Source organism: Poromitra crassiceps (genome assembly GCF_964638095.1).
Source record: "Poromitra crassiceps genome assembly, chromosome: 9".
NCBI lineage: Eukaryota > Metazoa > Chordata > Actinopteri > Beryciformes > Melamphaidae > Poromitra > Poromitra crassiceps.
Window position 1 is genome coordinate 45839636 of NC_139630.1, and position 13918 is coordinate 45853553.

Genomic DNA, 13918 nt, shown 5'->3' on the forward strand with positions numbered 1-13918 from the left:
ACCAGTGTTCAACAACTGATGGATGCTGTCTCAACAGAGGCCGCCATCCCTCAATGGGTCCAGCTGTCCTTTAGCTGACCTTGACCTCTGCCCTCCCTGGAGGGGGGAGGAAGTGAAAAGAGGCTCGCCTACTGAGATCAATGAATCATCTAATTTCTTTTTATAGTGTCCCAAATGAAACATTAGGACACATCCGTAGCCTATGATTAAAAAAGAGGTCAGTAGGAAGTTAGGAACAGATAGGGTTTCCAAGGTGAGCTTCTTCAGCACAGCTCACCTTCGGCCCAGTCCACCAAAGAGTCCACTCCACTCATGCCCCTTTAAAACCAGCGTGCGGTGACGTCAGATATTTTTGGCGGTGGGGGGCAGCAGGCAGGCAGGCAGGCAGCGGGAGAGAGGGAAAAGTAACGGATGTACCGACGGCGAAGGATGCCCACAACAATGCCCTTGGTGTGCTCTCCCTCCCGGCACGTATCCGCATCATGATACCCGCTGATGGGAGGATGCAGCCCGTGTCGGCGGTCCGGCGGAGCGACTGCTGGGTAGCGTGGTGCCAGGCGGTGCTGCTCGGCGCGTCGGCGCTTGTTATTGTGGCCGAAAGGACCGCTCGTAAGTCCGCATGCAATTCCCATAGCAAGTCGGACTCCCAGTTTGCTGGTGTGTGAAATAAAAAGTGGATTATAATTAAATAAAACGATGCGTGCAATTATCTGATTTGCTTTATGTTCGTTAGTTACAGTGTGAATGGAAGCCATGATGCCTCGCCGTGCCGTGGCTTTGACCGTTACAATTCAAAATAGCGACATAGTGGGCACGAGCATTGACTGTCAATGAGCACGAGTCGTTACATTTTGCTACATTCTCAATTCTCACCAATTTGGGGTCCTGCAGGACGGCAGGAGGTTCCCAGCTGCAACACGAGGAATAGTTTCCTGTCACAACAATTGTTTCACTGTTTAGATTTCGATTTATTTAGATGAACGCATGCAGAAGATTGAGTCATATCGCAATAACAACATCTTAAAATGGGGTTCATTGGTACGAAATCATAATGCAAATCTATTTGGAGGTCACTGCTGACATAAAATTTGGTCGACAGCATTGTTTTATAAGGTTTATTATTATTAACGTTGCATTTCTACAAATCAACCTGCCAGCCAGTTGTCATAATTATTTGAAGGGCATTTGGTATTTCGTAAGATATGATATTCTGGCTTGTCTGGAGGTACCCTACCTATCCTCTGCAGTTGTTTTAAATTAGTTAATCATCAATGCCCATGCATAGCCACACAATATAGATAACCCTAGCACCCATCCCCCCCAAGAAAGAAAGAAAATAAAAAGTATTCCAATCCAGACCCAACCGGTGTCTGACTCTGTATTGAGATATACTGAGGAAGACACTTGCTGTCCATTATTTTATATTAAAAAAAAATCTGCATTGTGGCTGCGACTGCCTTCTTTCACACTTGGGTCTGTATTGAAAACATTGTGCAGGCAGTCGGTATGAAAGATTCCCTGACTAAGCAGATCGATGCCGACAAGGGCAGGACAGCAGAGGGATGAGGTGACTGGATGTGGATGAAAAGTGACTTTGTTCTCAGGCAGCACGTATACCTTTCCCATCCCAGCAGATATAAATACTGCTCCTCCCGGCCAGGGCTCCTCCGGTGGAGTCTGCCTGCCACAGAAAGATGAGGCGTTCAGTAAACGGATCAATATAAGAAGTATTTAACCCCCTGTCCTTGTCCAGTCAGTGCTTTCTGAGTGCAACTTTATAACTAACCAATAATCATGTAGCTAGGCTATGTGAAGGCCACGATTCGGACCCTGATCCCCTCTAGAAACTTGAATCACTAGATGCTAGATAGCTTCCAGGCAAGTTGAAGGATAATTCTGATGTTTCTGTGCTTCAGTGATATGAGGTGTGTGTGCTGTTTGAAGTCTATTTTTTATGTGCTGCATTTCATCGCTTAACTGAATAAATATTTGATCATAAAAGAGAGTGTAGTTTTGCCCTACTGTATAAACACTTTATTATGATATAACAAACGGCTCTCATTTTGTATATAAACTGAAATGTTGAACACTTATTCCACCTTTTCGCATTTGTGTGTGTGTGCATGTGTGTGTGTGTGTGTGTGTGTGTGTGTCTGTGTGCATGTGTGTGTGTCTGTGTGCATTTGTGTGTGTGTGTGTGTGTGTGTGTGTGTGTGTGTGTGTGTGTGTGTGTGTGTGTGTGTGTGTGTGTGTGTGTGCATGTGTGTGTGTGTGTGTCCGTGTGCATGTGTGTGTGTGCATGTGTGTGTGTGCATGTGTTAGTGATCTACTGTATAGGGTTCTACCTCTGGAATGAGGAGACACAGTGGGCAGGCCTCACTCTCGGCCTCTTCCTGCCGGGGACAGCGGTACAGCTGCTGAGTGTGAAGTGGTACTACGATGACGGAGATGACCGACGATGCTACCTCTCTGCCATACACCTATTGCACTTAGGCATCTTCAAGAGGTGAGATCTATGGCAGTTTGGGAAATAACAAATAACAGTCCATTGTCCTAACCTCATATAATCAGCATCCGGTGGCTGATGTTTCTTGTGCAAGATCTTTAATCCAAAATATACCATCAATGATATTAAGATAATGCTCTTTACAGGAAGATGTTATCCAATGTGCCACAGTGGGAATCAAACTATAAGTATACTACCAGTATACGCTACCTATAGAGTGCCTAAGCCACACCCTCTTCCGGATTCCACATGGGACTTAAGGGAGTGAATTCCCATGTTTTCATTGGAAAGCCCCTCCTCCAAGTCGCATGTTCTATGGCAGGGGCTCTCAAACTTTTTTGGCTTCAGTATCAGTACCCCCTTTCCCTGATTTCTGAATCCAAGTACCCCCTTTATCCGGCTACAACATTTTGCTTTGAAAACTGCAAGAGAAACTATAGCATATAATGCAATGAATGAATATAACATTACAAAATAATAAAATGAGTGAAAGAGTTGCATTTAGTGCCTCCTGGGCAGATTTATTTGAACATTTCATTTATTTTCATGATTTGTTCTTACATTTTTCCCTTTCTCTCAAGTACCCCCTGCAGTACCTCCACGTACCCCAGTTTGGGAATTACAGTTCTATGGTCTCTTGTGATTCATCTCGTGCCTGAATCGCTTGGTTTGTCCAAATATATATTTTATATATATTTTATATATATATGTATATATGTATATATGTATATATATATATATATATATATATATATATATATATATATATATATATATATATATATATATGTATGTATATATGTATATGTCTATATATATGTATGTATATGTATATATGTATATATATATATATATATATATATATATATATATATATATATATATATATATATATATATATAGACCTAGACTTCTGTGCACATCATTGAAATCCTCTACTAGGGTTGCATTTACATTTACTAGGAGGTGGCTCTCACTGCTGTGCTGTTTGTCTCCGTCTCCCTCTGCTGACAGGTTCTGGGACTGCATACGGTCAGTGTTGCACACGCAGGGCTCGGTGGACGAGCTGGGCGCTGTGGTCATGCAGCAGGCAGATGTTGCTGCCCTGTGGCTGCTGGAGGCCCTCGTCCTCACCCTCCCCCAGAGCCTGCTGCAGGCGTACGTGGTGGTGTCCACCGACGTGGGCATCGACTCCCCCGGTAAAGTGACCTCTCCGCTCACTTTGGGCTGTATGTAATGTTTGTGATGCAGCGTATTCTGTGGCAACATATCAGTCGCTTGAGATGAGAGCGTGTGGATGATGAGATAATATCTGAAAATTAAATAGAAGAAAGGCAGTGCCCCATAGGAGAACGTGCCTGGGGTGAGGAATGAGGATAGATCTATACTATAAATAGCCTGTCCCAATATCTTTATTAGGACAGACAAGATGATGAAGATAATTATAGTGCATGCATGGGATAATCATAATTAATTAATTAATTAATTAATTAATTAATTAATTGATTAAATTAATTATTAATGAAGATAATTATATAGTGCATGGGAATTGTTGGGCTTAATAGTCCTGTTATATTAACTCTCTTTCAACAACCAGGCCAGTTTAATTCAAAGACAATGATGCCAAAGCATTTTACAATAATTACAACATTCAGCCGTTGTATCAAAACCACATGGACAAAACCATACTGTAAGCTGCTAATTTTGGTATAACAGCAGCAATTGAATTGTTCACATTACAATTGGAGTAGTTGATTACAAGTATGCCTCACTCTGTCTCTAGGTCTAACCCTCTCTCCCCCTGTGTGTTTCCGTCAGTGGGTTATTGCTGTGGTCTGTGCCTGCTGTCCATCTCCTGGGCCCTGGTTCTGTACAGCCGAGCGTGCTGTCTGATCCGCCCGGGCCACCTGGCCATGCCGCCCGCCGCCCTGCTCTGCCAGCTGGTGTGGAGGGCGGGCATGCTGGGGGCCAGGGTCACCTGCCTCATGTGCTTTGCCAGGGTGTTTAACTGGTGGGTCTGCGGCGTGGCAGGTGAGCCAGAAGCACCGTTATGTTCGTGGCTACTCGCTAGCTACGATAAATGGCCTGGAATTGGTCTTAAGTGTGGAGGTGCATCAGGGTTAGCCTAGACCAGTGGTTCTCACACTGGGGGTCGAGACCCTCCAGGGGGGGTTGCAAGTTAAGTTTGGGGGGGTCATGAGATTATTTATAGGTTCACCACTCTCTTCATATGCAGCTGTGATATGGCAAGTGAAAAGAGAATTCCCCTATGGGGATCAGTAAAGTATTTAAATACATAGTAACGTAGTATGCATACTAATACTTGGAGCTCAGGGAGATAATAATCCAGCTAAACATTGTAGCTTTTGATGCTTGAACTGTGTTGTATGAAAAGTCTTGTAAACCACTGATAGTTAATGGTGCATTCTAAATATGATTCTGAATTTATGAATAACTAGAAGTGCACTCGGAGAGCGCAGACCTCCGTCCAGGCCAATAGTTTGTTCGTGAGTCGGCTCCAGATGTGCTCCAAAATGTAATGGCTTCTTCCTTGGACCATGCTGCACCCTTCCACGAAGTTTCATGGAAATCAGCCAAGTAGTTTTTCCGTAATCTTGCTGACAAATAGACAAACTTAACAGATGAACTAACGGCACCGAAAACATAACCTCCTTGGTGGAGGATGGTTAGTTAGTTAATTAGTTAATTAGTTAGTTAATTAGTTACTTAGTTAGTTACTTAGTTAGTTTAATAATAATAATAATAAGGAGCAGGATGGATTTTTGTGGTTGAATAGCTTTTTATCTACGTTCCAGTGAATGAGTGATGTAATCACAGCCAGAGGGCACAGAGCGATGCAGCGTGTTGTCCAGTTGTTCCTCTGCCTCGGCGTGGTGGTGGTGTGCACAGATCCTCTGTCCCCACAGGGTGCTCTCTCTCACTGACTTTCATTCTATTTTTACGCTGACCTCCAGGTTTCCACTGGCTCACGGCCTCCTTCTGGCTAGTATCGCAGCAACCAGACATCTGCAACGGCCTGTGGTGCTGGCGTGCCTTCAATGGCACCATGGGTCTCGTCCACATCTTCATCTTCCTCAACGTCAAAGAGGGACCATCGCGCTACCGCATGGCCAGTTTTTATGCTGTGAGAAGTGACTTCTAATGTATCTGTTGGGCTCACTGACCTACACACAGGCACATATACTGACACACACACAGGCAGATATACTGACCTACACACAGGCACATATACTGACACACACACAGGCACATATACTGACCTACACACAGGCAGATATACTGACACACACAGGCAGATATACTGACACACACACAGGCAGATATACTGACACACACACAGGCACATATACTGACACACACACAGGCACATATACTGACACACACACAGGCAGATATACTGACACACACACACAGGCACATATACTGACACACACACAGGCAGATATACTGACACACACACAGGCACATATACTGACACACACACAGGCAGATATACTGACACACACACAGGCACATATACTGACCTACACACAGGCACATATATTGACACACACAGGCACATATACTGACACACACACAGGCAGATATACTGACACACACACAGGCAGATATACTGACACACACAGGCACATATACTGACCTACACACAGGCAGATATACTGACCTACACACAGGCAGATATACTGACACACACACAGGCAGATATACTGACACACACAGGCACATATACTGACCTACACACAGGCAGATATACTGACCTACACACAGGCACATATACTGACACACACACAGGCAGATATACTGACCTACACACAGGCAGATATACTGACCTACACACAGGCAGATATACTGACCTACACACAGGCAGATATACTGACCTACACACAGGCAGATATACTGACCTACACACAGGCAGATATACTGACCTACACACAGGCACATATACTGACACACACAGGCAGATATACTGACCTACACACAGGCAGATATACTGACACACACACAGGCACATATACTGACACACACACAGGCAGATATACTGACACACACACAGGCAGATATACTGACACACACACAGGCAGATATACTGACCTACACACAGGCAGATATACTGACCTACACACAGGCAGATATACTGACCTACACACAGGCAGATATACTGACACACACACAGGCAGATATACTGACACACACACAGGCACATATACTGACCTACACACAGGCAGATATACTGACCTACACACAGGCAGATATACTGACACACACACAGGCAGATATACTGACACACACACAGGCACATATACTGACCTACACACAGGCAGATATACTGACACACACACAGGCACATAATACTGACACACACACAGGCAGATATACTGACACACACACAGGCAGATATACTGACACACACACAGGCAGATATACTGACACACACACAGGCAGATATACTGACACACACACAGGCACACAGGCAGATATACTGACACACACACAGGCAGATATACTGACCTACACACAGGCAGATATACTGACCTACACACAGGCACATATACTGACACACACAGGCAGATATACTGACCTACACACAGGCAGATATACTGACACACACACAGGCAGATATACTGACACACACAGGCAGATATACTGACCTACACACAGGCAGATATACTGACCTACACACAGGCACATATACTGACACACACAGGCAGATATACTGACCTACACACAGGCAGATATACTGACCTACACACAGGCACATATACTGACACACACAGGCAGATATACTGACACACACACAGGCAGATATACTGACCTACACACAGGCAGATATACTGACCTACACACAGGCAGATATACTGACCTACACACAGGCAGATATACTGACCTACACACAGGCAGATATACTGACACACACACAGGCACATATACTGACCTACACACAGGCAGATATACTGACACACACACAGGCACATATACTGACCTACACACAGGCAGATATACTGACACACACACAGGCAGATATACTGACCTACACACAGGCACATATACTGACACACACACAGGCAGATATACTGACCTACACACAGGCAGATATACTGACCTACACACAGGCACATATACTGACACACACAGGCAGATATACTGACACACACACAGGCAGATATACTGACACACACACAGGCACATATACTGACCTACACACAGGCAGATATACTGACCTACACACAGGCAGATATACTGACACACACACAGGCAGATATACTGACACACACACAGGCACATATACTGACCTACACACAGGCAGATATACTGACACACACACAGGCACATAATACTGACACACACACAGGCAGATATACTGACACACACACAGGCAGATATACTGACACACACACAGGCAGATATACTGACACACACACAGGCAGATATACTGACACACACACAGGCACACAGGCAGATATACTGACACACACACAGGCAGATATACTGACACACACACAGGCACATATACTGACACACACACAGGCAGATATACTGACACACACACAGGCAGATATACTGACACACACACAGGCAGATATACTGACACACACACAGGCACATATACTGACACACACACAGGCAGATATACTGACACACACACAGGCAGATATACTGACCTACACACAGGCAGATATACTGACCTACACACAGGCAGATATACTGACCTACACACATGCAGATATACTGACACACACACAGGCAGATAGTTTGCATTGTCATTGTCACCTCTGCGTCCTTGGTGTACAGTGACGTCAGGCCTCTCTGCAGATGAGTGATGGTGTGACCTTCTCTCCTCCTTCAGTTCATGCTCTTAGAGAATGCCACTCTGCTGCTGGCCGCCTCCGACTTCCTCAGCGAAGCATCATGGGACAGCATGACCCTTCCCACCACTGTGCTGTGCAGCTTCCTCATCGGTGAGTCACACTCTCTGTCAGCCTCACACTCTCTGTCGGCCTCACACTCTCTGTCGGCCTCACACTCTCTGTCGGCCTCACACTCTCTGTCAGCCTCACACTCTCTGTCGGCCTCACACTCTCTGTCTGTCGGCCTCACACTCTCTGTCGGCCTCACACTCTCTGTCGGCCTCACACTCTCTGTCGGCCTCACACTCTCTGTCGGCCTCACACTCTGTGTCGGCCTCACACTCTCTGTCAGCCTCACACTCTCTGTCAGCCTCACACTCTCTGTCAGCCTCACACTCTCTGTCGGCCTCACACTCTGTGTCGGCCTCACACTCTCTGTCTGTCGGCCTCACACTCTGTGTCGGCCTCACACTCTCTGTCTGTCGGCCTCACACTCTGTGTCGGCCTCACACTCTGTGTCGGCCTCACACTCTCTGTCGGCCTCACACTCTCTGTCTGTCAGCCTCACACTCTGTGTCGGCCTCACACTCTCTGTCGGCCTCACACTCTCTGTCAGCCTCACACTCTCTGTCAGCCTCACACTCTCTGTCAGCCTCACACTCTCTGTCGGCCTCACACTCTCTGTCAGCCTCACACTCTCTGTCAGCCTCACACTCTCTGTCGGCCTCACACTCTGTGTCGGCCTCACACTCTCTGTCGGCCTCACACTCTCTGTCGGCCTCACACTCTCTGTCGGCCTCACACTCTCTGTCAGCCTCACACTCTCTGTCGGCCTCACACTCTCTGTCGGCCTCACACTCTTTGTCAGCCTCACACTCTCTGTCGGCCTCACACTCTGTGTCAGCCTCACACTCTCTGTCAGCCTCACACTCTCTGTCGGCCTCACACTCTGTGTCAGCCTCACACTCTCTGTCAGCCTCACACTCTTTGTCAGCCTCACACTCTCTGTCGGCCTCACACTCTGTGTCAGCCTCACACTCTCTGTCAGCCTCACACTCTTTGTCAGCCTCACACTCTCTGTCAGCCTCACACTCTCTGTCGGCCTCACACTCTCTGTCGGCCTCACACTCTCTGTCTGTCGGCCTCACACTCTCTGTCTGTCGGCCTCACACTCTCTGTCAGCCTCACACTCTCTGTCAGCCTCACACTCTCTGTCAGCCTCACACTCTCTGTCAGCCTCACACTCTGTGTCGGCCTCACACTCTGTGTCGGCCTCACACTCTCTGTCGGCCTCACACTCTCTGTCAGCCTCACACTCTCTGTCGGCCTCACACTCTCTGTCGGCCTCACACTCTCTGTCTGTCGGCCTCCCACTCTGTGTCGGCCTCACACTCTCTGTCGGCCTCACACTCTCTGTCGGCCTCACACTCTCTGTCGGCCTCACACTCTCTGTCGGCCTCACACTCTCTGTCAGCCTCACACTCTGTGTCGGCCTCACACTCTGTGTCGGCCTCACACTCTCTGTCGGCCTCACACTCTCTGTCGGCCTCACACTCTCTGTCGGCCTCACACTCTCTGTCGGCCTCAGACTCTCTGTCGGCCTCACACTCTCTGTCGGCCTCACACTCTCTGTCTGTCGGCCTCCCACTCTGTGTCGGCCTCACACTCTCTGTCGGCCTCACACTCTCTGTCGGCCTCACACTCTCTGTCGGCCTCACACTCTCTGTCGGCCTCACACTCTCTGTCGGCCTCACACTCTCTGTCGGCCTCACACTCTCTGTCGGCCTCACACTCTCTGTCTGTCGGCCTCACACTCTCTGTCGGCCTCACACTCTCTGTCGGCCTCCTACTCTCTGTCTGTCGGCCTCCCACTCTCTGTCTGTCGGCCTCCCACTCTCTGTCGGCCTCCCACTCTCTGCTAATGAATTGAGCCGACGAGAGCCCAGGTTACCCCTGGGCTTTGTGTGTCCAGCAAAGTAATTAGCATTTAGCACATTATCTGTGAGGTGTTTCATTGCATAGTGTTAAGATGCTCCAGATTAGATTACCGTCTCAGAATTAGCTGCTTATAATTAGACCTGGGTCAAATTGTTTTTGCAGAAATTTTTACCCTTCCCCCACACAATTTTTTTTTGTTTTCCTTTTCATTCTTTATACCAAGAGCCTTTAGATTAAATCTTAAATAAAGTAAATGTTTGGGGGGGGGGATGTGATAAAAACATCTAACTGAAATGGCAATCAAAATTTACAAAAAGAGAGAGAGAGAGAGAGAGAGAGAGAAAATGAATGGAATTTTTGAAACTACAACCCTGGTGGACTATAGACAAATTTCATGGGATAACAATTTCCTCCTCTTGTGCTTTCCAGGCACTACCTCTATGGTCGTGTACTACCGGTTCCTCCACCCCAAGTCGACGGAGATCTCCCAGGGCGCCGTGAATCACAACCACGTGGACAGCAGCTACATGGAGCGCGGCGAGTCCTTCTTCTCTCTCGGGGACAAGAGCCTTCCAGCCCCCTCCATGCACAACCACGGCAGCTTCTCCCTCTCTGGCGTAGCGGGGTCCCTGGTGGATCACCCGGGGACGTGCGGCGCCCGGCCCAACAGCAACTGCCCCTGCTACCACCACCACTGGCTCCTGATCCGGCTGGCCCTGAAGACGGGAGACCTGGGGAAGATCAACAGAGCGTACGGGGCAGGCGGGGCGGCGGCCATCCTGGACATGGAAGAGTACAACCATGAGTTCAAGAGCAACGACGGCATCAACACCACGGCGGAGGGAGGCAGCTGCGATGGGGTCTCCGCCTCCGAGTCGCAGGGGAAGGGCACGGCGCCGCTCTCGGACTGCAAGGAGGAGTTCCAGAGCGTGAGCGAGCCCACGACGACAGAGCAGCCCGAGGAGGAGGAGGACGACAGCCTGGAGGAGATGGAGAGCCCGCTGGAGTCACCCGCATCTGAATTCAAGCGCAGTTCACCGGAGGGCAAGTCTGTATTTGGAGACAGCCCGGAGCCGTACTTCTGCCCGACGGAGTCGAGTTCAACCCTCTACTACAGCGCCGACCCACAGTCTCCCAGCAGCACCAGTAACCCCCGCTTTGACCGGGACACTGGGGGCCTCAGCTCCATCCCGAGCGACCCGGCCCTTCACAGGGACGTCCGCGGGCTGATGGGCCGGGTGGGGCCGCGCTACACCTCCTCTCCTAAATTGGACTGTGGAATGCCGGACTCCCCCCCCACAGTCCCTCACCTCACAGGCCCCCGGAGGCAGCTCATAATGTCCCGTAGAGATGAAGACGAAAACTTCTAAGTTTGTCGCGAGAGAATCAGGGAAACAGTAACAGCAACTTATCCAGCTTTAAAGGAACACGCCAACTTTTTTGGAAAATAATCTTTTTGATCAGCTTACTGTTGTGGAATGAAAAGAATGGAAGCAGTTTCACCTCTGAGTGCCCAGTATTTAGTGCACTCTGGTGCATATGCGAACACTTTTGATATAATGCTAAGCTAGCTTGTACTGCCCTCTAAACATATACACTGTCCATAAAGCATTAGCACGCCCCATAGTGTACTAAATACAGTATACACTCACTGGATACACACAGATAAATACAGTATACGCTCACTGGATACACACAGATATACACTCACTGGATACACACAGATATACACTCACTGGATACACACATATAAATACAGTACACACTCACTGGATACACACAGATAAATACAGTACACACTCACTGGATACACACAGATACATGTAAATACAGTACACACTCACTGGATACACAGATAAATACAGTACACACTCACTGGATACACACATATAAATACAGTACACACTCACTGGATACACACAGATACATGTAAATACAGTACACACTCACTGGATACACAGATAAATACAGTACACACTCACTGGATACACACATATAAATACAGTACACACTCACTGGATACACACATATAAATACAGTACACACTCACTGGATACACACAGATAAATACAGTACACACTCACTGGATACACACAGATACATGTAAATACAGTACACACTCACTGGATACACAGATAAATACAGTACACACTCACTGGATACACACATATAAATACAGTACACACTCACTGGATACACAGATAAATACAGTACACACTCACTGGATACACACATATAAATACAGTACACACTCACTGGATACACACAGATAAATACAGTACACACTCCCTGGATACACACAGATAAATAGAGTACACACTCACTGGATACACACAGATAAATACAGTACACACTCCCTGGATACACACAGATAAATAGAGTACACACTCACTGGATACACACAGATAAATACAGTACACACTCACTGGATACACACAGATAAATACAGTACACACTCACTGGATACACACAGATAAATACAGTATACACTCACTGGATATACACACAGATAAATACAGTACACACTCACTGGATACACAGATAAATACAGTATACACTCACTGCATACACAGATAAATACAGTACACACTCACTGGATACACAGATAAATACAGTATACACGCACTGCATACACAGATAAATACAGTATACACTCACTTGATACACACAGATAAATACAGTAACACTCACTGCATACACACATAAGTACAGTATACACTCACTGGATACACAGATAAATACAGTATACACTCACTGCATACACAGATTAATACAGTATACACTCACTTGATACACAGATAAATACAGTACACACTCACTGGATACACACATAAGTACAGTATACACTCACTGGATACACAGATAAATACAGTATACACTCACTGGATACACACATAAATACAGTATACACTCACTTGATACACAGATAAATACAGTACACACTCACTGGATACACACATAAGTACAGTATACACTCACTGGATACACAGATAAATACAGTATACACTCACTGGATACACACATAAATACAGTATACACTCACTGGATACACAGATAAATACAGTAACACTCACTGGATACACAGATAAATACAGTATACACTCACTGGATATACACAGATAAATACAGTACACACTCACTGGATACACACAGATAAATACAGTACACACTCACTGGATACACACAGATAAATACAGTACACACTCACTGGATACACACAGATAAATACAGTACACACTCACTGGATACACACAGATAAATACAGTAACACTCACTGGATACACACAGATATATACAGTATATACTTACTGGATACACACAGATAAGGTGATCACAGAGCTTATTGGCCAGGAGCGTGTATGGAGCTCAGACATGCCTCCCCCTTACATATTTTTCTATGCTCATACCCTCCGGCGATAATTAACGTCAGCCACAAGAATTTGTGTGCAGCAAAGATTACACAATTAGCGCATATTATGGTAGTGTCATTCAGTTACTGAATAAAGGTCATCATTAGAGAAATACAAAAGATTTATGATCTTGGAGAACTAGGAGGAGTCTTTGTTACACCGTAAAAGTCCTGTGAGTAATGTACTTGATCGGCAGG

General features: G+C 46.6%; 1 protein-coding gene across 1 annotated transcript; it reads left to right on the plus strand.

Annotated features, from left to right (window-relative positions):
- Positions 1 to 482: 482 nt before the first annotated feature.
- Positions 483 to 11681, plus strand: xkr5a (XK related 5a; the record flags this gene model as incomplete). Its single annotated transcript, XM_083643008.1, has 7 exons — positions 483 to 609; positions 2323 to 2506; positions 3521 to 3705; positions 4325 to 4537; positions 5482 to 5651; positions 8373 to 8484; positions 10741 to 11681. 7 exons carry the CDS (start codon positions 483 to 485, stop codon positions 11679 to 11681), a joined length of 1932 nt encoding a protein of 643 aa, XP_083499134.1.
- Positions 11682 to 13918: the final 2237 nt, after the last annotated feature.